General features: G+C 39.0%; 1 protein-coding gene and 1 long non-coding RNA gene across 2 annotated transcripts in view; both read right to left on the bottom strand.

Annotated features, from left to right (window-relative positions):
• Window positions 1–27,343, bottom strand: part of LOC102292598 (spermatid perinuclear RNA binding protein) — a 66,497-nt gene that overhangs the window by 35,644 nt on the left and 3,510 nt on the right. Inside the window, exon 2 of the mRNA XM_042224807.1 lies at window positions 8,304–8,483. Within this exon, the coding sequence (XP_042080741.1) occupies window positions 8,304–8,306 (3 nt within the window). The 5' untranslated portion in view covers window positions 8,307–8,483. The remainder of the gene's footprint in view (window positions 1–8,303; window positions 8,484–27,343) is intronic.
• LOC121815193 lies at window positions 6,197–8,297 on the bottom strand. Its single transcript, XR_006054863.1, has 2 exons — window positions 6,898–8,297; window positions 6,197–6,812 (listed from the first exon to the last, which is right to left on the bottom strand). It is a non-coding gene; the product is annotated as an uncharacterized LOC121815193 (long non-coding RNA).

The following is a 27,343-nucleotide window of genomic DNA, read 5'->3' as shown; positions in this document are numbered from 1 at the left end:
TTACTGGTTAATATATTGCAGTTTATTACCTTGCAGCGGGCTTACAGTGACATACCGTGAATAAACGGTAGTATACCAATTTCTTAATCACAGTATGATGTTACTTTGTTGACGTAATTTACGACATAACGGCATAACGGTATCTCACTGGCGTCACTGTCGCCAGTAAGATACCGTAAAAAAGGCTACGGTGCGTTACCATAATTTGTCCAAGAGTATTATACCACACCAGCATAAAACGGTATCATCCTGCAGAACGGTAAGCTACCGTAACACAGCGTCACGGTATGACGCTGGCAACAGTGACGCCAGTATGTTACCGTAAAGTGGCGATGAAAAGTCTAACAGTGTGCTGTTAGTAAGCTGTAAAGCTGACCTGCTTATCTCCAAGACCCACATTTTCCTTTATTCACTGCACACACATACCCACATCTACTCAAAGAGAACCGCACACCAGAAACAGCACGCAAACACATGCCCAGAAGTGATGAGCTTTTTCAAGTAGCATTCACAGTATAGCACGAGTGCTACTATCAATCTACTTGAAATCCAAGGACCGCCTTCATGCACACACATACACTGAGTTGTCTTCCTGTCACTTGACAGGACATCACAATGATTGATATTCATTTTCTGTGGACCTATGCTAGCCCGAACCCCAACCAGTACCTTCCCAGCCTTAACCTTAAACCAAGGCTTTTGGCACAGCAAGCAACAATTGGAAAACATTTTCTCTTCAAAGTTGAAAGTTGCCCACAAATTTTTAATAACATTCCATTTAGTGCAATTTACCTTAACACAGATTTCTGTGTATGGTTGTTACCAACTACAGATGGCTGAATATCAATAATAATTTAATCTAACATGAAAGCCAGTGAATGTATCAAACTGATGTGGGAGCAATATCCTGGCACACAAACAAATTACCATCAAAAGACTAAAATATGGAACATATTAGGGAAGCTATGGGGATTCATAACTAAAGATTATTTTAAATAAACAAAACAAAAACAGAGTGATGTACCATACTGTTCAGAAGTTTTCTCTATGTCCTGCCTGATGTTTGCATTTGGATTTGTGAGCTTTTCCCTCAATTTGACGGTGTTCTTTATTCACTGTAGTCTGTTGACAAATTACATTGGAAGTATGGTTCTTAAATGGATATCATCCTTTCTGTATACTTCTCTCATACATTTTATAACTAATATTCAAAAAATTGCTATAATATTCTTTAGAATATATTACTGATATTGTCAAAAATGCCACAAACAGGCAGACGGATATTAAACAAATAATACATACACTCTAAATATAGGAAGCAGCTGCAAGAAGGTATATTACAAGAGTATGTGTGTGGAAGCTTATGCCTGACAGGTGTGCTGACCTGTCACAGAAAGAAGAGTTTAATATTCAGAATTATGATATCATATTCTTTGGAATATCTGTCAAAAATGTCATGGACTTATATCATGGGTGCTGTAAAAATGATGCAAAATAATGGTAAAAACACCAGTACTTAGGGTGCTGTCTGGCTCACGTGGTTGAGCAGGTGCCACTAAAGAGGCCCGCGTCTGAGTCCACCCCAGACTGCATGCCATGCTCCCTGCTTTTTTGTCTGCTTTCTGATAAAAAGAAGCCTGATAAACCCCACTAATGTTTCAACTTATTTATAATGTGCTGGTCAACTTCAAAATCAGCATACCTTTTCCTCAAACAATCAAGATTGCTCAGTAGGAAATTGTATATAAACTTTAAACAATTTGAAAAGCACTGCTTATATTTAACAAAACATCCCAACTTTGCTAAGGTGCTTTAATACTAAATAGTCCAATTTGTATTTCAACTGCTGACACTCTTTCAATAGAGCGAGTGAGCTAAAGCCATTAACAGAATGCCGAACCAACACTGCAGCCTTACAGCCTCTGCAGCTCAGTATAACGAATGTCACAAGAACATTTAGCAGGGTTACACACTCCAGTCACAGTGAATTGCTAACAGTCTGGAAAGACAAACTGGTGGAGTAAATTAAGACAGCTTTAAAGAATATACCACCAATAAAAACCATGATATCATATCTTAATTTGGAGTACCGAGGCTTAAACGGCCAGGCTGAATTTTTGAATTCAGTCAGTTTGGTGTGGTTTCAACTGCTGTCTTCTCAGGTTATGGGTATAAGTTATCTAAGTTATCTGTGAGATGGCCCCATTGGTGGGACACAGACAGCCAGGTGACGTAGCAAGACATACCAAAAAAAGGTCTGAGAAGCAGGCTTAGTCAACACAGTACTATAATGTAGAAACAGCTGTTTAACAAACAGAACACATGAACAATTTTTATCAATTAAAATTTCTCTTATTTCTCTGAATTAATTTGTGACCAAATGAAAAAAAATGTAAGAACTGCAGGTTGCAAAAAAAAATAAAAAGTATTGATTGTCTTTATAAAAAAAATAAAACCAAAACAGTTTTGTTACTTAAGAGAAAATGATTGTACCTGCTGTGAGAGTATTTTTGTGTACCTAAAGTGCAGTGACTACCACATATTGTATCTTCTCAGAACAGTGTTTAACAGACCGACGGTTGCAAACTTTATGAGCTGTTGCTAATGGAAGCTTCTGCAGCCATAAACCAAATTGCGAGGAGAGTGTCTGTATCTATGTATGTGAGCAAGCACTACTCGACCTGCAAGGGCGGGGGAGTTGTTACCCAGCTGCTCCGATCACCAAGTAAATCAGAGTAGTTAAATAGGGCTCACTGTAAAGAATCAACCCCCTGAGTCAGTGTGTACTGACATGATGTTGTAGACATTTAGTGAGATGATAAGTATGCTGAATGAGTTTAGAGATTTCTCAGTTTCACAGGTGATTTTGGAACGTTTTGATCAATATTCTTTTGCATTGGCAGGTTGATGATGTACCATCAGTCTGTTAGGGATAACCGAGATAAACCTGACTGCTATATAAATTAGAGGTCAATTGGATAGTATGCTTCCCAGTCCTGCGAGCATGTGTGCGTATCATACATGATAATTAAAACACGAGGATCATGATCTCGATATCTGCAACAGCCCCCAGTGTCAAAATCAGTTTGTGTCCAATATCAGCAGCTAATGTTTTGGTATGCATTTTAATGGCAGTTGGAAAATAAAGTCAGTATATAAACAAAAGCTTACTGGGTATTAGAACGTATTTGTTATTATTATGAATCTCAGGACTGTTCTCGCAGACGTTCAGGTTTAGAGACGTTCAGGTCTCTCTCACTGTTATTGTTAATTGGAACGTGTAATGCAGCTGTTACTAAGCCGTGTCTGCTACTAATGATCTCTGGTGACTGTTTTTGTTTAGGGGTCGTTAACCTCCTAGGACCTGGCATCCACACATGTGGACATCGCATTTTGGGTTATTTAGACCAAAATACTTAATTTTGCTCTACAAGGGCCTGATATCCACTTACGAGGATATTATGCTGCTACTGTTCTATTGAAAATTTAAAAAAAAATATCCTCATATATGGCTCTCATTTTTCTTAGAAACAAGAATCAGGTAAAAAAAAAAAATCTGGTAATTCTTTGTTTTTACATTCATCAGGTCCCAATCAGCCCAAATATCAAAGAAAAATTACAAATGCATGCCGTGGAAGGGTCCGTGTCTTAGGAGGTTAATGCTAGACATGATATAGTAAGGGTGTGATGAAAATTGAATCATGTACTATATTAACACAGTTTAAACATAACTTTACCGTTTAACTACAAAGATCATTCCACCAGAGCTCTCACATTATGGATGAGAATTGGGAGCTGATTCCTGACAGTCTGTCCCATCAAAGCATGCCTCCAAGCTTATGATGGCATATTTTTGTGGCACAATCCAAAGGAGGAACATCAAATTCACTGGGTGGCACTGGTATGACTACCCAAGCCTATCAAGCATCCAAAATAACTAACATTGTGAAGTAAACTTTTACCTGGCATTCTTTCCTGAAAACTGAATTAGAAACATGCACATTTTTAATAGTTAAATCCTAACTGTCTGCAAGCCACCAGCACACACCATGCTGTGTATGTGTGTACACATATACCTTCATATGCCATTGTAGCATGAAGCTTTTAGACCACACACTTACCAATTACACTCCATTTCAAGCTCTGGTGAAGCTAACCAGCTGGCAGCCCAATGTTACATAACTGCATTACACAGCATTTACAGCTTAATGTTTACTCTATTAGCATGCAGATACACCGATGCAAGACAATTTAGTATATGTCACAGCAAAAATCCAACAAATATTTAATACTCGCATCACACTTTAAATTTGGATGAAGTACGCACATGAAACCCACACAATCACATCGAACGCAGTGTGTTTGACACACACACACACATTACTTTCATTACTTCCATCCATCACCACTCATTCAGTCCCTAATGGTCTGCAATAAAACCATTTGAGTTCAAGGTGTTGCAGTCAGGCACACACCCTGCCAGTAGCAGCTAATTCACACAAGAGGCATCAGATTCTGATGTCTTTCCTCTCCATTACTGCCAGTCTCTTTTAGGCTCCCCCTGACTTATCCTGTCTCTCTGTAGCCATATGCTATAAATTATGTGACCCAATGCCAAGGACAAGACTTGGTGGAGCAATATTAGTTGCATTGGGAAGGAGATGGGGATACATTTATAGCCCATTTTTTTTTCAGTGTACTTCATGTGTGTGTTTGCTCACACGGGTGGGGTGGGGGAGGGGTGGGGGGGGGGTGGGGTCTGATGAGATGTGTGCTTTTCCTTTTAATAAGGCATGTGCCTGACATGATATGTGAGTGCTCAGCACACAGAACTAGGTAACGTGAGGAGAGACTATGAGATAAGGGAGAAAAGAGGACCAAACAAAGAAAACAAAAGTGACACATCTGCAGGAGATGGAGGGAGGTCAGAAAATAAGGATTTTAATATTTTCACCAGGCTACAGAGGAAACAAAGGTTTGTATGTACTGTAGCTGACAACACAGGCCACGGTGAAGCTACTCTAAAACCCAGCCCAGAAAAACAAATCACCACCTATAAATATCTGGGAAAAAACAAATCAGAAGTGGTGCTTGTGAAAATGTCACATGTCTTTAACACCACATGAAACCATGAAGAGTCAAAGGAGATAAAGAGCTGTCACAATAGAGGCCTTGAGTGAAGGGACAAGAAATACTAAAAAAACAAACATCTCGGTGCCTCCTCTGCAACAACTACAGCCTAGGGGAGATTGCATTAAAAATTCAGCCTGTGATTTATCTGCACTCTGCTTGGCACGCTGGCCTGCCACACTCCTCTATTCTGTTTTATTGTTCACTCCCTTTTCCTCGCAGTTTTTCAAATTACGCACACATGGTCACAATAGCAGGGTACACATACATCAAAATATATAAACAAAAATCACACTCCATGCTGCAGCAAAATATCAAATAGGTACTTCATAGCAAGCATCTCAAGAGTTCTGATAAACATGGGATGAAATGGGAAATGGAGACTACTATAAAACCTCATGGCGTGTTAAGCATGCCATTAATATTATCAAATGTGCTTCAGCCAGGATGACATTCATCTAATTTATCTAAAGCCTGGTGTAATCAGTCAAGTTTATTTATCCCCCCAATCCGAAACTACAGTACCCACCCTACTTTGTGATAAAGGATTGGATTCTTTTTTTAAATCTCTGTCCTTTGCTCCTGGTAATGTGTCAGCATGGCTTATAGGTTTATTGCTTGCCTGTAAAATATAATGACCTGGGTGCTTAAAGCAAACGAACTGACACTGCACTGTTTTGGGGGCACACTTACAAAGTATTAAATAATGGCATATCTGCACATGAAAATATACCAGAATATTGTGTATAAAAAACAAATAACATGAGATTATGTCACTTTGAAAAACATAAAAATCATACAAACTTTAATTTAGTTTCATATGCTTACTATTAAATGTAAAAAAAACCAAATGAACAAATAGTGCTTCACATTTCAGATTCGAAAGTGCACTCCCCAGAAATGAAGGAATTAACAAATAACGTGCAAGGACACAACTAGGGCCTCAATCCCACACACCTAGAGACTGGTTGGTGACTGGTAACCACCAGTTGCTAGGGAAAAATGAGTATTTATCGACTGGTTACTAGTGTTAGGGTGCCTGGGTCATCGACCCAGTGTTTTGCAGTTTTGGTTCTTTGATTTTGTTCATTTCATTATATTATGGGTTATAGGTTTATTCTTAGTTTAGGTTTTCTATGTGGGTTTTGTTAGAGTTTTAGTGTTCTGGTTTTCTGTCTGTGATCCATAGTTGCTGCCTCCCCTGTCTGCTGTATCCCCGTGTCAGGTCTGCGTGTCTGTGCTATGTTTCCTGTTTTACTTTGAAGGTCCATGTCTTATGCTAATGTGTCTGGTTTTGCTTCCTTTGTCTCGTTAGGCCTGAGTTGCCCCAGCTGTGTTTCCCTCCTGTTTCCCATTCCCTGATTGCTCCCTCTGTGTATTTAAGCCTTTTGTTTCTCTGTGTCCGTGTCGTGATCTACCCTCATCCATGCTGCGTGTTCTGGCTGCATGTCTGCGTTTATTCTTTGTATTTTGAAGTTTGTTACTTTGAGTTCGGATTTAAGGTGCTTTTTTGAGTTGACGTTGTCTCCGGAGTGTGCACTTTGCGTCCTTTTCCTGCCTGCACACAGCCGTTTCATAACAACTAGGGATTGCTGGAGGTTGCTGGTAATGCCAAACGATAAGGTGATCGCTCCATTCATTTAGAGCTAGAGACAGATCACTGATCCACTGGCAACTATCGGCTGCAAGGAAAAAATGCAAATTTTTTATTGTTAAATCCTAGATGTATGAAAGCCACCACCATGAACCAGGTTTTAGACCACATACTTTCCATTTCATGCTCTTTTCAACTAGCAATAGCCAGCAGCCTCTTTCAACCTGTTGCCAAGGGAATACACAACCAGTCTCTAGCCCTGTATGAGTGGGACCTAAACATTAAGGTAGACAAATACAGAATAAGGAACCACAAACAAAGTTTTGGGCAGGTGTATTTATCAAATCCAGAAAACTCAGAGGCTGAAGAAGCTGTTTGTGTACTTTCTGTTTTAATACAGTGACACCCTTGCCAAGGTCAGTATTTGCTGCATCACCAAAACTCGGGATTAATCACAGTACTGTTTTTGCAACACAAGCATGCACTGGTCGTATTAAGCTTGGTTATTTATGAGCTCAGTCATGTGACCTCTTCTGTAACGTCCAACCTCAGCACCTTCAGTAACATCTTGTTTTCTTTCCATTTCTATCAATCATTCATGATTATCCTCCCTAGCACCTTTTCCCCTTTCTTCCTTCTTCATTTCCCTTCTCCCTGCTCTACAAACCACTCTTCCACTTACTTTGTTTTTGTCCTCATTTTTCCTCCATTCTCCTCTTGTTCTAGTTTTTAATAATTCATCTTATGCTCTACTCCCCCCTCAGGGGTACAGCTCCCACTGTCACAGGCCAAGACCATTAATCAATCCCTTCTCTCACTTGTGCTCTACCTCTACCTCTCTCAGGCTCTTAACCTTCCTTTTCTACCCCACTTTTTTGCTTACAACATCCTTTATACTTTTCATGTCTCATGCCCCTGTCCCTGATTTATGTTTTTATGGTCTTATCTGCTTCCACTTGTCATCCTCTCCCTCCTCTATTCTCTTTGATCTGTTCAGCCAACCTCTCCTCCTCCTAAACAACATGGTAGTTCTTTTTATGGCATCTTTTTCCTTGTGTAACATCTCTCTCACTTGTGCCTTTGCTTATGTAAGGAACGAACCTCAAATCTACGCCTCATTCAGCATGTCAGCAAGTGACTGCGCACTGGTGTAATAATGTAGAACAAGTATTATGAAAATATAAAAAAGAACAAATCTGCAAAGTTACAAGAATGTCATCTAGAAAATGCCAAACGATGATTAAACCTTCATTTTTCTCTCTTTCTGTTAATCACCACCCACCTTTTCCTTGACTCTTCTTCATTTTTATAACTTCATTTTCCTCTTTCAATCCCTTCTCCTCTTTTCCCAACAATAATGATTAAGTTCAAATTTTCTACTACACACTCAAAAACTCCTGTCAGCACAATCTATTATCAAGTATCTCTCTATCTCTGACACACATTCTCTGTTGTCATGTCTAGTACAACTTATCTTACATCATACAATCTGAAGAAGTCCTTTCTCTACTGCCGATAATGCACTAGCACAGCCACACACACACAAGCCTCCAGCACTTACAGACACAGAGTCTATTACCATGCCTGCAGGAGGAGTGGTCACTTGTTTCCTTCCTGCTGACGGTCACTTCTGGAGTTGCCGGGCACGTGGTGGGGTGCAGAAGCAAGGTTACCGGTCAGGATGTTGATGCCACGTTGCTTCCGCTCCTCATGTGCTCTTCTTCTTTAACTCTGGCTGCCACTCTACAATAGGGAAGTTCTGATACATGGAAAAAAAAGAAGAAGGAGAAAAGGATGAAAGTTTGATCACAAGAGGATGTGTGACAGATGAATTGCAACGCCATTTCTTCTCAGACACAAAATAAAAACAATCAAAAAACAGATTAATTATGACTGCATGCTTACCACACATACTTGCATCTGCAACCTACATCTGTCTAAGCCAGCTGAACTCACTTGCACTCACTCGCTCTCTGTCTTTCACTCACATGTACACAGTCCTGTCAGCAGGGGTGCAAGGTCTGTCCTTGTGTAAAAGATCTAACAGATTGGCTGATTGGCGGAGCTAGGCATGTGGACACAAACACAGGGACACGCACGCACAGGCCTTCATTCATTTTTCATCAGCTGGCAGGAGTCCGAGGGTGGGAGATGTATTACAAACATGTGCTTGTTTTCATACACTGGTTGCACGCATCACACGCTCTACTAGATCCATACATGTATGCAAACCAGTCGACGCTTCTATAAGATGCTCTTTATTGTCTTTATCTGTAAAAAGACATGGCTGCATTGTGTCACTAGATTCAGCATAGTGCGATATTTGAAACCACTTTATAAGCGGATACAATGCCAAAAGTGTGTGAAAAATGAGTTTGGGACTCAGTTCACTGCAGGTTGAACAACAAAGAGGGAGAAACCTTTTTAAAAAAGAAGAGGTTGACAAAGCTCAGAAGTGGACCTAAAAATGTAAAAATCTATTTAAATTTATACAGTGTTTAGGGCTTGGTGAAGCAGGTTGTTATGTTGCAGAGCATGTCTTCCAAAAACTGTGACAGTAATGATTCTTCTAACCTTATCTCTTCCTGGCTTTTAATACTTTCAGAGAAATAAAAACAGAAGTGACAGTAAAGAAATACTGAAAAGAAAAGACGTAGAGAATCTGCAGAAACTCAGAACACACAAGAACAAACAAATGACAAATGATTCAACAGCTGCTCAATAGCTGTCCTTTATGGTTTTCTAAAGCTTTTATAATCACTTCATGACTATAAAAAGTAAATCAAAGCGACTACTACCTTAGCTCATCTTATGGCTAAATATCCCGTGTTTCTATGAAAATGCAGGCCAGTTTTATCAGCATGGAGCAAGCTGAGGTGAACAGATACACAACGTTCCTATTCACAAAATGAAATGTCAACAGTATTACTAGTGACAGTACACAGGCGCATCTGGCCACACTCAACTCAAAGCAATGACATTTACAGAGCTGTGCATGTCTGAATGTGCTCACACAAACTGGCTGCTCAAAGCCCTGCCAGACTCAGGGGACTCAAGTTCACGCCGGTGCAGGACAGTCCACCTCTATTCCTTCACTACATTTTTTATATGAATACAAAAACAAAAATGCTGCAAACAAGATCTTTGTTATGACTTACACAACAGAGAACAAACAGCACTTGAAAATAAGAAAAATAAAACAGTAAAAAAAATAATGGGTTGCAGTTGCAACCCTCGCAGTTTATCTTCAAATAAAATGCTTACATTTTTTTCCAAAATGTTGACAGATGTTAGAATTAAAAGCAATAAAGTAAAGCTGACTTCTGATCTGAGGACTAAAAGTGCAGGAAATCTAAAAAGGCAGCCAACATTAACACTAAACAGGTCTCATCACTAGATTTGGTTTTGATTGAGAAACTCAATCTGAGATATCAGATTTTGCAGGGATATGGAAAACAATGCAGTAAGATACAAACCAAGACAAAATGAAATCAGCTGATATTATCAGTCGATACTGACCTATTATGTATATATGAGAAATGATATCAAGGTCTTCCTATTGCAATATGAAAGCCTTTTTGTTTTTCATTGAGATAGTGTAATAAACAAAATATTCTTGTTGTAATTTGGAAACAGTGTGCAGAGTGTCTTCGTTGTTGAAAATACTACTCTGAAGCATATGGAGCAGACAGGCAGACACTAAAGGCACCAAAGGGTTCTAGTTGGGTGAAGTCAGGGGGCAGAGAGCATAAACACACTTGTTATTTTTCAATCCCTCCTGGCTTAGACCTGCTGGGGGATTAAACTGTGGTGATGTTGTAGCCTCTGAGAAAAGTGAGTGAGACCCACAAAGAATGAGAACAAGAGAGGAGAAAAAGAGAAAAGCGTACAAGATGCAGTGAAAGGCTTGAGAAAAATGACAGAATTGGAATTGGCCGTGTATAGGAGCATGTAGAACAGAGAGAATGGCTAAAAGGAGGAAAGTGGTAAACTATGGGATAAGTATAAAGTGGTGCAAGATGACAGGGGAATCGGATAAACAACAACTCCAGATATTGAGCTGGCCCCTCAGGCGAACAGACTCCACCAGAAGCAGCAGCTCATTTTCTCTCCAGCTCTCCTTCTCTGAGCCACTGGCCGCTGGCCTAACTATTACCTCCTCAATACACCTGGCAGCAGCTGCAGCAGCAGCAGCGCCTGTGTCTGCACACTTGTGTTTTGCCAGTTAACTTACAGCCAGTGCTAGTCGCTGGAGGGAGCAAGGGAGATGAGTCTTCTTCCAACATGCCTTGGCCACTTAGGACTGTATGCACATGATAATAGAGCACACAAACACAGGAAAATAGAATCACCCTGCCAAGAAGCTTAATAACAAAGTGCCAGTCCCCATTTGATTCTCATTACCAGAACAATTCTGTAATAAACAACCCCATCAGTCCCCTCTCTTTTACTTCTCTCTCATGGCAGTTTCCTTCTCATTTTTCTTTAATTAAAATCAAGTGTACAGTGATGAAAAACACAGTAGGATAAATAATCTAAAATATGATCTAAACCTAATATTAAAGAAGACTGAAAATGCTTGAAAAAGGACTGATTCTTCCCTTTAACAACATGTGGTCTGCTGTGTGCACAACCTCCTCTGTCTTCCACTGGGAGCTAGGGTGTCTAAGTAGACCAGGTTTTCACATGAATGGCTGTGTGCTGCCTGGACAAACTATATCCGCCTGTTTGTTTATAAAGTCTCCTGTGGTGCTGGACTCACACTGACCAATTATTACATTTTTCCTCTGCATCCACCCTCCATCTCTTTTTGTACACCCCTGCCCCCACTTGCTTCATCTTCCCTCTTATTCACACCATGCTGGTGGGTCATTAACACGTGATTGTGTGTTACTCTCCTGAGAAGGGCGGTGGGGTTGGGGACTGGCAGGGGCTTTACCTCATTAATGCTGGCTAGCAGTGGCTCATGGACATTAGCATGTGCACACACAGACATGGATATATCTGCAAATGGCACACACACACATACACAGGCATACTTGCAGAAATGATCTCAGTTTCATTCCAGTTACTGAATATATTCATCCCAGAAGTTTATGCATAGGGGAAAACACATCTGTAATATGCCCTTCCTTCTCCAAGAGTTTGTGACTACATCCATACAGAGAAGAAAGGAATAATGCAGAGGATAAGAAACAATGGACGAGGACAGACAGAAAAATGAAGGCAAAATAGCAGGGAGATTGGGAATTAGCTGAGATGGCTCTGAGTAGCAATTTACACCTTTCTCATCTGATAACCATCAAATGTGATGAACGGTGGAATAGTCAGACTGAAGGGAGGGAGACGATTGACAAAAGACAGAGTGCGCTAATTAGCGTTGGCAGAGCTAATTTTCACAATGTATTCCCTTTCAGAGTTTAGTTTTTGTTTAGTATTTGCAATCAGATGAGAAGACCTTTAGGGCATTCTCTTCTAATATAAAATATGTCAATATTGTGTCCAATTATATCCAACTTTGATATTTGATATTTCTGGCATTTTTAACAATATTGGTCCAACGAGCTCTACGGGAGGACAACGATCAGCTAATCTGCGATAGGGACAGGATCAATGCAATTTTCAAGCTGTTCTAAAGCGTCATCTAGCTCTGTGACCAAAGACAGATATTTTAAACAGCCAGTGTTTTGGGGACACACATGTCGTGGTAACTATTCAACATATAGAGAAACCCACACCACTATTTTTACTTCACTCTGCTTTAATTCTTAGAACCCAGCCAAACCAGTTAGTGGGGGTTTTTAGCCATCAATGTCGACCTAAAATGATGTTAACATCAGGCAGATAAGTGGGTCTCTAGTGATTATTTAGGGGAATTTGAATGATCTCCCCCATGGAAATCAGTTAAAGTGGAGCTAATGTGACACTGATGATGGAAACTGAGTGGAACCAGCTGACAATTCTGTCTGATATCTGAGTAGATATTAGCATATATTACAAAACAAACAAATGTTTTGTTGTCAACAAATATTTTGAAATGAGAAAAGTGCATTTTGCTTATGTTGAGAAAGTTGCAGAGAACTCCTAGATTACTGATTCGACATGAAAAACATGCGACTATAAGTAAAGAAGTTGCGGTGCCTTTGCTGCATGTCTTCCTCTGCTGTCTTTCTTGTCCACTCTTTACCTTTAAAAATATAGTTTTTAAATATAATATCAGCATTAGGGAGCGTTGCATTCTTCAAGTAAAGCCCTGGCTCGTCTCTCCGCTTTCATTAAATAAATTTAGAGTTCTGATTGAACGCTGCCGGTGCCAGTGCCAGCTGGGGACGTCCTCAAACGATGAGAGCTATTAGTAAAAAGAAAGTATGCCGACTTTCAATTCCAAGATTTTACATATCAAGGCATGAACAAAAAATCACCTATTTCTTGAAATCAGTTAAACAGAACCTCAAATGTACAACAGATGAAATATTAAACATGTCAATATTTATTTATCAGAAATAGAAAAGCTGCAGAAGCAGTATATACTGTAGCTAACTATATCCCATGATCCAATAGCTTGTAGAACTACATCTAGCAGCATTAGATGTGAATTAAAATAAAGTAATCATATTTTGTATGACTATATGATTAGGGATGGGAATGTAACGCGTAGTCTATTTAATGTTTTGTGTAATATGTGTAATACATTATTTTTTGAGTAACGACCCCAACACTAATCACAACAAAAAGTTCAGAAATACCTCTAACATGAACAAATAATAGGAATATCTAAGATATACTGCTTAGCGATGTTGGTGACACTCAAAGACGAGCCAGTGAGAACCCAATGAGAATCCATAACAGAATGAATAAGGAATTGAATCATTAAATGATATCAATAATTGGACTGGAATCGCTGAATTCTTATCACTTCCCATCCCTATATATCAGTCTCTCACATTGTTTTGAGTGCATGACTTTAACATTTACCATGTTAACTGAGAACTGTAGAGTCTGAGATGTAGCTCTTAGGTTTTTTTTTCAATTTCTCTGAGCATCGCATGATCTGACCTTGGGTTGTCTTGAATTTTTTGTTTTTGTAAATAATCTTTGTCACTGTAGAACGGTGGACATCAAACTGTTTGGAAATGATCTCACAACACTTCCCAGACTGATGGGCAGCAACTTTTTAAAAATCACTCCTGATGACCTTTGCCCTTGACACACACCTGAATGCTTCAGACCAGCAAACTGACAAAAACAATCTGCTTTTAAAGAGGTGCTCACACTTGCTGATGATCAATTAATCAAGTGCATCTGATTATCAGATTGCTAACTTGAATTGACGGTTTTGAGATTAATCTATGCATTTGTGAGATAAAAGATGCTGCACGGTATGAGAAAAAGCTACAACTTAATGTAGGAAGATTGCTGTTGCTTGTCATACCCTTTTTTTCTAAACAAACACATAAACTCCAGTAAGGCAGACCTGCAATCAGGCTAATCTCTTTGGGAAAATGAGCAGGTATAAATAAGAATGGTGTTTCTGGAAGCTAAGACTACGTTATTTTAAGTTAAACTGTTGATTTTTCTCTCCCATAACTATTTGCAAGGCGTAGTATTTTAGGTCTCATGAATACTTTCCTCACCAACACGGTTTCCCACATATCTCCTTTAAATAAAACAGGTACACAGGCACTCAAACACCTGAAAGGCTGCTCGGGTACCTGAATAGCCAGTGTGTTATATCATTATTGATGTGTGGATATCTCGAGGGTGACTGATGCCATAATGTTTGCATCTGGGAAAACATCTGCAAATGCGTGTGTTAATTAGTTAGACAAACATGCCACACAGAAACCAGCACACAAAAATAGCGCAAGACGTGGGTCCAGGCGGTGCATAATATTCAGAATAAATTCAGAATCACGCACCAAAGCCATGTCTCTAAGCACCTTTGTTGAGATGAAGCATGCACAGTGTAAATAGGTGCTAGCTCACTGAGACGTCTGTTTACTCGGTCTATTTCTCGACTGCAGTGAGACAGCAGGGCAGATAGATCCAGACACAAATGGACAGACAGAAACACAGAAAGCGTGACAGTGAGATGCACATGGAGAGCTGTGGTAGAGAAGAGGGAAGGGGGTTTTTGACAGCAAAGGAGATAACATAGAGAAGCGGTGGCATGCTCAAAGGAGACACTAATGAGTGTGTTGTCTTTCTAAAAACATAAAAATGCACATCTGAATTTTGATGTCCTTTTTTTCAATTTATGTTCCACCTCCAACCTTAGCATCTAATTTCTTGAATAAATTATTTTGATTTCCCAAGTTCATTGGATTACTTCTTATCTTTATTCTCTCGAGAAAGCATCTTTAATACCTTCATATCTCACACAGCAGATTAGAGTATAGAATGACTATAAGTTGATTCTTCAAATATGCTGACCAAAATCGAAGTATTAACTCAAATATAATCAGGCCTGTATAAGTCAGAGCTGAGGGCCTTATTTTACTGCTACAATAAAATCTCTGTGAACAAAGATTTGTTGATTGCTGTGATTGTTGACTTTTAAAGTACAGAATGGTAAGGACAACCTGCCAGGTGTATGGTTTAAAGTCATCAAGGCAAACAACCACTGGAAGCATTATGAATATGTCAACAAAGAATGATGCTTAGACAAAGACTAAATAGCTCAAGTAAACAGCATTCAGCCTCAGGCTATAGGAGATTCTCCTTCCCATAATGAACTATGAGTTTCCTTCTATAAACACTCGATGATTTCCTTCTCAGACATGACGTTGCATTTTGTGCTGTGTGCATTTAAAAAGAAGAGATGAAGAAAAGGACAGCGACAGAAACCAGGATGCAAAAACTGTCACACTTCAGGAAAATTAATGTTCCTTTGATATACCAAAAAAACACATACATGGGATGAAAGACACTTCAAAGGAAACCCTCTTTATTTAGGCCCATTGTCTTCATTATGACTAGAGAAGGTTTATTGGTGCTACTGTGGAGGGTGCGATCATCGTGCTCTGCAGACATGTCAACTGGTTGCTTTTGCGTTTTCTTTTTTACCATCTATCAGTGGGAGAAACAACCTTCAACCACTCATTAACATTGCACAGTCTGTCCACTAGACAGATAATCAAGACTTTCTTCACTGACAGGTCCTTTTTGCTGCTGTTGTTTTCACCTTGTGTGTGAGTATGTGTGTGACTTTGTCATCATAGCAAACTGTGGTTCTGGTGAATGTTGGGGTTATTACTCCAAATGCTAATCTATTAGATATTATTTTGAAAAAAACAAACAGCAATGGTGTTCTTACTAATTTACTCCCCTAAAGAAATGAGTTAATTGCACTACTAGTTACAGACTTTTTCATTAGGATCCACTTGGACTGAGATGCACTGTCACAGGAAAGAAACTGTCCACAAACTGGCACAGTTGACACATACACATACTTCCCTTTACTTATTTAGCCGACAGCAAAGCTTATGAAAGCTAGATTTTATTGTAGAAACAGTTATGCTATGAGACTCACTGCTCATCACTGCTTTTATTAGCAGCTGCTCGGCTACAGTCACACACATCCCAGTGGGTCTGGGGTTTGTCGCTACTAGCTTTGTTTTATCTTTGAGTCGATGTTTTGTTAGGAGGAGTGGATTGTCATTTCTGGCAGCTGTGTTCTTGACCTTTCGTGTAATAACAATTAATGTATACATCCACTCCTTAATTATTATAGCTCTGCTATTATTGAAGTGTTGGAGGAAAAGGGTATGTTTTGATTCTTTTTCTATCTGTTAATTGTACAGATAATTCAATAAATTATGTAATCTCAGTAATGACACAACTGTTTATGCAATTAGTGAATTTAGCACTGTGTTATATTGCTGTTTTGCAGAAACTGTAACATGATTATAGTAATCCATTAAATTGGAACTGCTGGGGACACTTGCTGTACTAGGAAATAACATATAATACTTTTATATGTACTTTTGGCAGGTGTTGTGTCTGTGATTGGACACGGTCTTTTTTTTCTTCTTGTCAATTCCATTCAAATCACACTGCTAACTTTGGGAACTTCACATTGAGTGTAATTAAGAGTCATGCCAACTGCAAATTGCAGCATGGAAACAGTGCCAAGGAGGAACCCAGTAATACTATGACCCTCAATCCAGTCACCAAAATGGAGAGCACTGTACAGTGCACAGTATTTTATTAAGATTAGTTTTACACCTGAGAATCATTGTGCCACAGCTACTTTCAACTAGACTCTAATCAAATGTTTGGTGGGTGTTGGTTTTATACTTCCATCGAATTGTTGTGATATTATTTTCCAAGGAAATTAATTTGTAGACTAAACCTTTAATTGTTTTATTTGATTTTAATGAAAAGAGTTTTAACATTTGTATTTTCAGAAATGGCAGACTAGCAAACATATTGAGGTAAATGTTTATTGACATGTATTGACTTACAACCCATGTTGTAAGTCAGGGGTCCCCAATCCCAGTCCATGAGGGCCTGCAGGTTTTAGATGTGCCCTTGATCCATCACAGCTGATTTAAATGGAGAAAATACGTTCTCAACATGTCTTGAAGTTCTCCAGAGGCCTGGTTATGAACTAATCATTTGATTCAGGTATGTTGACTCAGGGCAGGGTGAGACCTAAAACTTGCAGGGACACCGGCCCTCGTGGACTGGGATTGGGGACCCCTGTTGTAAGTCATCTAAATGACACGTTTACTAGACACACAAAGCACACATACAAATAGTCATGGATACACAAACAATTACTTCACCTACTAACTCGCCTGATTTTCTGAATTCCCTGCTGATTTCACCTGATCTGTTCATTTTACCAGAGCTTTTCTTCTCCTCTTCTATGTTGGCTGCTGTTTTTCTTCAGTTCTTTTTCAGTCTCAGTCTCAGTATTCTTGGTATATTTAGTATCCTCACATGCAGCCTTTACTGGTTCATGTTTATTTATTATGTCTTTCAAGATCATTATTAATATTTGCACAATATAAAATTAATATTATATCCAGAAAATCAATTTAGTACCAGAAACAATTTTAAAATGTGATGCATGTGATCTTTTTTTAATTGCGCAATATAAATTGGTGTTTTCATTGTTAATTATTCATCCTGCTGATATGACGAGTAAAATGCGCAGATGCTAATACCACCGTTTAACAGTTCAGTTATTAACCATTTGTAACTAATTCCACCTGAGAAGTTATTAAAGACCAAAACAAACCATACCTAAAGTATTCTCTTTTGCAAGGACCTTGCAAAAAAGAATTGAGAGAGACAGATAATTTATGATACATCACTTTATTGACTAAAATCGATCTTTCAATTTGCAGAATAAATAAGACAAGGCAAGGTCAAACTTTTTGAACCCATTAATTGATTTCTAAGGACACATATGACCCTTTAGTTACCATTTTGATTCCTTCACCCCTTATTATTGGGTGATGACTTTTTTGCGATCTGAAATTGTAGGCTGCAAAAATATGCATTTACTGCTTCTCTTGAAGAATGATAGTGTTCAGTTACCCTACAGGGATCTATAAATGACTACACCGTAGTTCTTCCTTGACTGTGTCCAGGTGCAGGGCAGGATAGGTCAGAGCAAAGTGCTGATGAGATGGGAGAAAGCATAAAAAATGCTGATGTTGCCTTTGCAAGGGAAATAGATAACATTGACAGGGGAGTGTTAGTCCCCTCGGTCGATTATTAAAATGGAGAAAGCTGAACGCGTATGCAGTTCCTGCTGACGGTAGGTCAGACCATCTACCTGTCTGTCTAGCCGTTTATCTCTCAATCTCTCCATATATGTGTAAAACTACAGACAGATATATTTACTGTATATCTGATACGTATAGTATGTATTTGTATATCCACATCAACTTACTCAACTCAACTGTATGAGTACTGTCCTGCGTCAGTGTGGGGAATAAATAGACTATCACTATGCCAGAACTGAAGCATGCTGCAACCGTGTGTGTGTGATATAGTGTGTTCTGTGTGTGTGTGTGTGCACACTGGTAGGCTCCTGCTGTGCTGATTTCAGCAGGAACAGATGGTCCTGCCAGGCCTCTAGTGTGAGAGGACTTGTGAATGTGCATACTGTGTGTGTGTCCTGTTGATGTTCTCCTGTGTTTTTCCACAAATAATCTGCCACACTTACACTTCCTGTCTATTTTACATATGACTACACACATACACAGACCCACTGACACTGATTGTTGCAGTGTAAGTGATATCTTCGTGGTCTTTGGCCTACTTGTCTATTCCATTGACACTTAGCAGCTTAATCCTGCTTGAAAGGATCTTCACTGCTAAGCTCATGTTTGCCAACACACAAAGCTGTCGTGCCACCCACCACTTTGCTTGTGTGTGCCTGAGCAGGTCCGTGCATGTGCGACTGGTTATAAACACACATTACTGCTGCTAAAGGGTTAAAAAAATAACGTGAAGCACTGATGTGCCCAGTAAAATATATAAATGCACCAGAAACCAATAAAAAGGCTGGGTATCGCCAACAAACAGCTAATTAGCAAAATATAAAAGATTTTTGAATCAAGGTTACATGAAACTAGAACCCACGCCCAACAACTAATGCTTTGGTGATTAAGTCAGTTAAATTCCTTGATATAGAGCACAAAAATTACATAAAATAAACCACTGTTACAAAGGAGTTGGGGGGAAAAAATAGGATTATTGCTGCTATTACCACTTTGACATTCCATTAACAACTTCAAATCCAATATCTTTTAATCCTAAAGGACTTTATCATACATTCTACAACTGCACTTTATTCATGTTTACCTGGAACTAGGCTGGCAAAGATCCAGGTAAGGCCAAAGCCAAAAAAATGGGTCACAGATCAAAGTGCCAGATCAACTAACCAGGGCAAATTAGCAAGATGTCGCAATCGGAAACATACGCCGGTGGGAGTGGAAAGTTCTCTAGCTAATCTACTAGCAATGTGCTAATTCACAAAATCACATGCAGCCACTTCATTTCAGTAATAACACAATGCACCATGCAACACTGCAAAATACCATGTAAAAAACACATTTTAGATGGTATCTTACAATGTAAGAGTAGGTTTCATGTTTCCTGTTTCCCTATGAACCCAGTTGGGCATTTCATGTCAATGTGAGGCAGCTGAAGGAGAATAAACACATGTTTGACATAAAGCCAGACTCTATACTGCACGAGGTCTTGTAGGGTGAGAGAAACGTTCTCTGGATAAATCTGACACCTCAGGAGGGGGATTTATCCCAAGAAAGACTACTTCATTATAGACTATTCCTCTTAAAATCTGTGTTAGTTGAGTTGTATGATGTGCAGAAAAACATCAAATATTGTTAACTTCAGAATTCTAAACCATCCTTAAGGTACTCAAGTTAAAGTTACTGTGCCAAGTGTGGAAAAATGCATGCTATGCACTTGTTTTTTTTCTTTCCTTTATGTGATGTGAGGCTGTAGGTATTAAAATTTCAGATTATCTTAAAATGTTGAACTATTGAGATGAAATTTGGAGATAAAAATTACACTTTGAGATAACCCGATCAGAAAAAAACTTCCATACATTCATAATAAAGAAGGAAAATCCTTGAAAGAGTTTTGGTGAGATGCTGATGCTCTTGTGTGCTTGGCATTGTCATTATGGATCGATTTATGTTTAGAAATGTGTCAAAAAACCTGATACTCTGTAAGCTAAAAAAGTAGCTTGGCTGACTGTAATAACCACTAAAAGACAAATCCTTCCATGTGCCTTGTACTGCGATTCTTCATTTCCCTCTGACACCCTACGTTAAGCTCAGTTCTCTGAGTTCTGCTCTACTTCATCAAAATACCAGTATGTTTGAACACCATAAATATGACTTGCAAAGCCCTAAACATTTGGGGTGATGAGTCAGTGAAGTGTGACAGAGCAGAGGCATAGACTTGGTATTGAACACACAGTTTTGGGCAATCCACCGGTGCTATTAGGTGGACATTCTGACAACAATTTCATCTGGAATTCCAAATATATCAGCACTTCTGCCAGCAACTATCATCCCCACATCAGACACAAACATAAGCTATGGTTTTAGTGAACTACTTGCTGAAAACCTTCGTAAATGATGTTTGTGATTTACTCCAAATGTTGTGCTCGGAAAATCAAACACGTTGGCAATACGGCCAGGCACAAAAATGTCCGTGTCCACACCTTTCAGTCAAAAAACTGCCAGTGCACATATTTAGTAAATCCTCACAATAACTTTTTTACACCAAAACTGGGTTTTTCACTGGGCTTAAATATTAAAAATGATCTGGGCAGAATTGAGGCCAGAAATGATTTAATATGTAATGTTGTTAAAACCATCCAAATTATGAAATGCATACTGCAGTCGTGAACTCATTAGAACAGCTAGGGTTATCCAGATGTGAAGTAATCCCCTAATGGTCTTCTACTGTGATACACTGGACAAACTAGAAGGCACACACACACACAGACACACACACAACCACAAAGAACTGTTAGTGGTAATATGTCCACTCTCCCTCTATCGTTCCATTTTCATTAATAAAATCAGTAGTGTGGCGAGTGGAGACAGATGAGCAGATTAGCAAGATTTACTACAAAAGCTAAATCACATCCAGTATTTTCATATCCAGCAAGGATATAAAGTAACACTTCTGACAATAATAAGAGTAATAGGAGTGTGTCCTGCCATTCGTTCTCTTGCTTGTCATTGTTTTTCTCATTTTCACTCTGAAGCTATTTCCTCTCTGTCTTGTGTTCATACTGCAGAGAAAACAGTGTCTTGAATGCAGATTGCTTTACCTTTCAGATGAAGTGACCAACTATTGATTTCAGTAAAACTACAAACAAGAAAAAAGCACATTCATTCTTAAATAATAACAGATACCAGAGGCCCTGTGTGAACACATATATTCCTGTTACCTAAAAAAACCGGTTTATGCATGTCTGATAGTATTCCTAAAACGTGTGCCACATTAGGGAGCTTCATTTTCTCTCCCATCCCCCTTGCTTGTTAATCTGCACTGCTTTAGCAGCATCTGATCAGTGCCTCCATTCATTGCAGGTCAATTTGGGCTGTGTGCTCGATATGGCTGTCTCATTACACACTTCCTTCCTGTCTGTCTCTCCGACTCAGGGGAGAAGACGGTGGGACTCAGAGGCGAGAGGAAGGAACAGGAAGAGAGAGAAAGGAAAGGAAGGGTGGGACTTGATGGGGGCAGAGTGTGACCAGAAGGGAGGTTAGAAATGAGAAGATAAGACGGGGAAAAGATAGAAATATACAGAATGAGGGAAACAGAAAAGGTTTACAGTGTGTGTGTGTGTGTGTGTGTGTGTGTGTGTGTGTGTGTGTGTGTGTGCATGCAAGCCACAGGGACTATTGATGAATAATTAAAAACAATTTAGCATGAATTATGATTGACCCATCTTTTAAATTATCTGATTATCTTATATCTAATCTGATGATATATCCATATAAGATTAACACTTTAAAATGAAAGGAATATTCTAGTTATTTTTAAACCCAAGTTGGGTCTCTCTCATAAAGCAAGAAATCGACTCTCTAGCCTTGTGTATGTGTGTCTGATCACTGGCTTTCTTGATTAACATATGTCACAGAGTAAATAAAATAACAAACCTCTACTGACTTGACATTTATCGTTGCTCATGCATAACTGCATGTGTTCCTAATTTGGGCCTGATAATAATTTCAATAGTTCCTAAAAGAAAACACAAAATCATCAAAAAACACCAATTATGCTTTGGATGCCTGCAAAATGGAAGTCAATCACCACCAAGTCATCGGGGCGAAATTATCTTCACTGTACTGATTAAAATAAAGAAGCAGTTGACTAAGGTTACAGTATTATCATGGTCACAGTTAAGCAGAAAAAAAAGAACAGGAAAGGAACAGTGCCCCCTTGGACTGAAGTCGGTATCCTGACACATCTGTACTCAAAAGTTCACAATAAAAACTAGGGATGTCAACAGGACGGACACTAACTGTACCTTTCAATACCAAAACTCTGAAAATGTGACAGCACATGATCATTTTTTAATTGCAAAGGTACCGTAGGCCCCATATTTACTGAGAAGTGCAAAACAACATTAATACTCAGATACTAATAGATATTAAAAATGATTGCAACAGTATTCATAAGAACAGTGCAGTCTTCTCCTCCTCCAACTTCACACAACTTCATAAAGCACTGCAGCAGGACAGGCAGGCACACAGCCCCTTCCCCACTAGCAGCTGAACGCGTGAGCAGTAGCACAACAAACTTGGCATGCATCTTGAAGACTGACAGCTCAGCTTTATGAGGAATCATGAGAAGTCAATAAAGTTCCTGTTTCAACAGCATTGGCATACTGTATTAAACAGTTATTATAAATATTAACTCGGCACACACCAACGTTAACCATTTAACTATTAGCAATTATAGCTGTCCATTAAGTTATTATTAAAGCAGTATCTAGCACGGGAATGTCAAACTTATATCACAGGCCACATAGACCCCACTTTGACTTTATGTGGGCCAGACTGATGATACTTCCCATTCTGTCAGTGTAAAAAGTTTAACTGTGCATTTAATCAATGAGATATCTTAATATAACGCAGAGATAAAGAAATGCTGCTGTAGTAAATTAAAGAAGTCTGTCAGGATGACTTTGGGCTTAAATTGCAAGAAGTAATGTGGAGAATTACAGATTTATCTATAATTTAATTACTTTGGTGAAGGAAAAGCTCCAAAACTTGTGAAAATGAAGTTAAAAGTCCAAAAATAGAGTTCTTCTTCCCACATTTTCCAAAGCCTTCCAGCAAGCCAGATTGGAGTCTTTGCCGGGTCGATTCTGGCCCCTGGACGTAATATTTGACATCCCTGATCTAGTAGCTGTGACTAACAATAAAACAGTAATGAATAATGTTAGTGTCGGAGCTAGGCAGCAAACATTGCCAGTCCTGGCTGTCTGTAACATTAACAGACGGTGCTAATTTTACAAGATAACATGTTTTTTTTGCATGTGCGCCTAAAAAAAATCCCCTTGAAGGTGAGAAAAGTCTAACAGCACTATACTGAAAGAGTGGCAGCCGAGCTTAACAACTCTAGTTTATCAACACCACAAATACGGTTCTAAATCACCAGAAGCACTGGAAATAAACAGGGCTATATGTGAATACATTTACATGCCTCTTGATTTTGTTGTTTTTTGTCGCAAAAATGGTATCAAGATCCGAGTATTTTCCTGGGTGTCGGTATCGAGTTTGAAACTGTAGTATTGTGACAACTCTGACTTCCTTCTTTCCTTCTGTCATGGCTACTTTTGCTGCTAGAGGGCTTTGTCACTTGAACTTAAATGTGTCGTTTTGCTGCACTGCTGCTGTTTTACAATTTATAAAGTTAGAAGACTGACATCCTGCTGGTCCAACAGGTGAAGGTGTTTATCTGTCCAATGCGCTTTGTTGAAGAGCCTTTTTCTCAAGCAGACTCTTGCGCAAGTATTTCACAGCCAAATGTCCAGCCACCACGGTCATGGTCGCTAACAAGAAGCAAAGCAGGCAGCAGAGAAAACCATCCTCACGCTCTGTCTGTTGTTTTTTTTTTAACAACTTCTTGGTCAAATGAATTAAAACAACATGTGACCAAAAATCTGCATCTTCTCTGCTTTTAGATTCAGACCTGCTCATCTGTGTGCAAGTGTGCGCATGTGGGGAAAGCATTAAACTGCACCAAGGCATTAGACAAAGGAAGGAAAGAGAGTGAGAAAGCGATTCAGGCTCAACTTTTCCCATTGGGATTGCTCACCATGGCTACGGAAGCATTTTCAGCCGTATGTGTGACATAAGGAAGTGTGAACAAGACACACGTAGACAAGGAGTGAATGAATGATAACATGGCGGCAATGAGATACTATCATGAGCTACTCAAATGAACCTATATGTAATGTTGCTAGGAAGAATCAGACTATATGCAAATTACACTGCAGTAAATATTATTTAAATCAGACTCTCAAATATTGGATAAATAAACATTGCAGATAAAGTTGAAAATCTCATGTTCCATATATAGGACTGCAGCTACTTATCCACAAGATACACGATCCCCTACAGAAAACACGCAAGGCGGCAGGAAAAAGCGGTGACCCAATACAAATGGAAAACAGAGAGCGAGAACAAACAGCAACAAGAGTCTATCACATCTCATCTTACAAGCAGACAATCAGACCCCATCCATATTTTAAGAGCTACGGAAAACTGTAACAATGGGCTGTCATGATCCAAGATTAGTGGAGGGCAGTTTTAATGAGGGGGAGGGCACAGAGGCATCGTGTTTCCACGCTGGCAGCCAAACTCCAGTATCTACTGAGGGCAATTTGTCAGAATTCGGTAACAAACCATCAGAAAGAGTAATTGAACTTCAGCAATAAATCCAATTTTGTAAAGCGTCATATTATGAAACCAAGCGAATTCAACAGTAGCTCAGTTACTGATCATCATCACAACATTTTATATTACTGTTGACTGCAAATGACAACTTTTGGTTGTATCAGCAGTTTGCTGATCATTTACTATCTTTTCCTGAAAGAGAAGTAAATTGGCAAAAGGTTGGCTCGATACAAAACAAAACTGTCTCCGTTTTTCCTCTGCAATAGGTTTGTCGATATTTGCATAAAGCCATATAGCCAATGTTAGTGATGATGAATTATTCATGGGGTATAAAGGGAAGAGACTTTTACAGTGTGGTCCTGCTTAACAGTTGTGTTATGGACCCACCAAATGTTTGTGTGTGTCGGTGCGTTTGTGTGCAAGGGTGTTGAGTTAGAGTCAGAGAGAGAGAGTCTAAGAGAGAGAGAAAGAGAGAGAGTGATGCGCTCTGCTACACTCACCGGCAAAGTCACTGCTTTCTCAAGGACACTGCGGCTAAGGGGCAAGAAAGAAAGAAAGAAGGGATGGCAAAGAAGAACAAGCCAGCATAGGAGAAAGACCCTTGGTAAAAGACTGAGAAAGATAAAGAAAGAAGCAGAGACTAAACTCTCTGCCTTGTGGTATACCTCTGCCAACCAGTGAAACTGCAGTTTACGTTTACTCATATAATATATGTATTCAGATAACCGTGGTCTTCACCTTTGACCAGCAAATTAGGTTTACTGTTTGTGCGCAAACAGAATAAAATTTCATCTACATGTTCCTGAGATATTGCTTTCAGCAAAATGTTACAAGGTCATAGTGACATTGATGTTTACATTAAAAAGCAAAAACAAACAAAGAAAATAACAAACAAATTATTTTTTACCCCTTTAGTCAAAAAAACAAACAAATTTTTGAAAATCCTCAATATGCTATATTGACCTTGAGTCTGACTTGTGACAGCTGTGGACAACATGACTATCCACAGCTATCCCTGATGCTGAGATATAAAATGGAAAAAATGACTGAATGTTGTAAGCAGCAGGCTAAAAAAAGTCTAAAGAAAGAAGGTCTGATTATTTGGGATGAACATGGCAGCATGCTTGATTGTCTTTGTGTATGTATAACCAATTAATTTATTGGTTATTACAGTTCATGCTTAGGTTTATTCATAATTTATTCTAAATCATCTTATAGCTTTAAACTCAAAAACCTAAAACGAAAACAAATCCCAAAGATAGCGAAGTCCAATATAATGACCGATATTTTCATTCTCATGAAAACCCGACAGATAAACATGTGTTACGTTTAGTTTTTTAAGAATCTTTACCAAGATAATATTACAAATCAGCTTAAAAATAATCTTGTTTTTTTGTCATAACAAGTCGTGAATTAATTGTTTATACTCCACGCCTGCTTACATCAGCTGGTCGTGGTGTCTTTTTCGACAGGGAAGTTGCAGAGTGTGGACAAACTATGCAACATCTACACTTGGTCAAAGGGTCTTTCTTCTATCTTGTCTTTACTTTTTATATTTTCATTTAAATGTTGATAAGAAGATATTGGCAAATAGCAAATATTAGTCAATATATCAAATATATTGGTTGGGTTCTAACAGTATGTGTGGCATCTTAGTGTGGCTCAAAAATGATGTTAATTTGTGATTTAAGGACTAATGTCTGCAGCACCATTAACACAAACTAAATCTACTCACGGAACACTGACAAGCTCCCCAACTCAACATCCCAGCGAGCAAGCACACATGGTAAAGTTATGTTACTCACACTGTGAAGGAAAGCAGTCAAGCGTGTTTTTCTTTTGCCTGGTTCAGTCTCACCAGCAATCCACTAAAACCTCTATAGCAATCAATTATTTACACATAAACACACACACGCAGACCCCAAAACAGTCCCACTGAGATGATAGTGGGGAAGACCGCTGGGTGAACTGCATAAAAGCTACTTTACATACATAAGTAGGCAGTTTACCAAAGCAGAGTGAACCCGGCAACCACTAGGACCGCAGCCCCTGATCCACTGTGATCAGTAAATATGTCTAACTTAAATTCATTGTCAGTGTGAGACCACAATGAAAATGAAACCACAAATGAAGATGAGGCACTCATTTTTCTCAGATAATATCAGGATAAGTTGTAATGTACAAAAACTTCTACAGACGG

Source organism: Haplochromis burtoni, unplaced genomic scaffold, assembly GCF_018398535.1.
Source record: "Haplochromis burtoni strain Fernald_Lab_line unplaced genomic scaffold, NCSU_Asbu1 Contig_151, whole genome shotgun sequence".
Lineage (NCBI taxonomy): Eukaryota > Metazoa > Chordata > Actinopteri > Cichliformes > Cichlidae > Haplochromis > Haplochromis burtoni.
The sequence above is the reverse complement of the archived record's forward strand: the minus strand, read 5'-3'. Positions and strand labels throughout refer to the sequence as shown.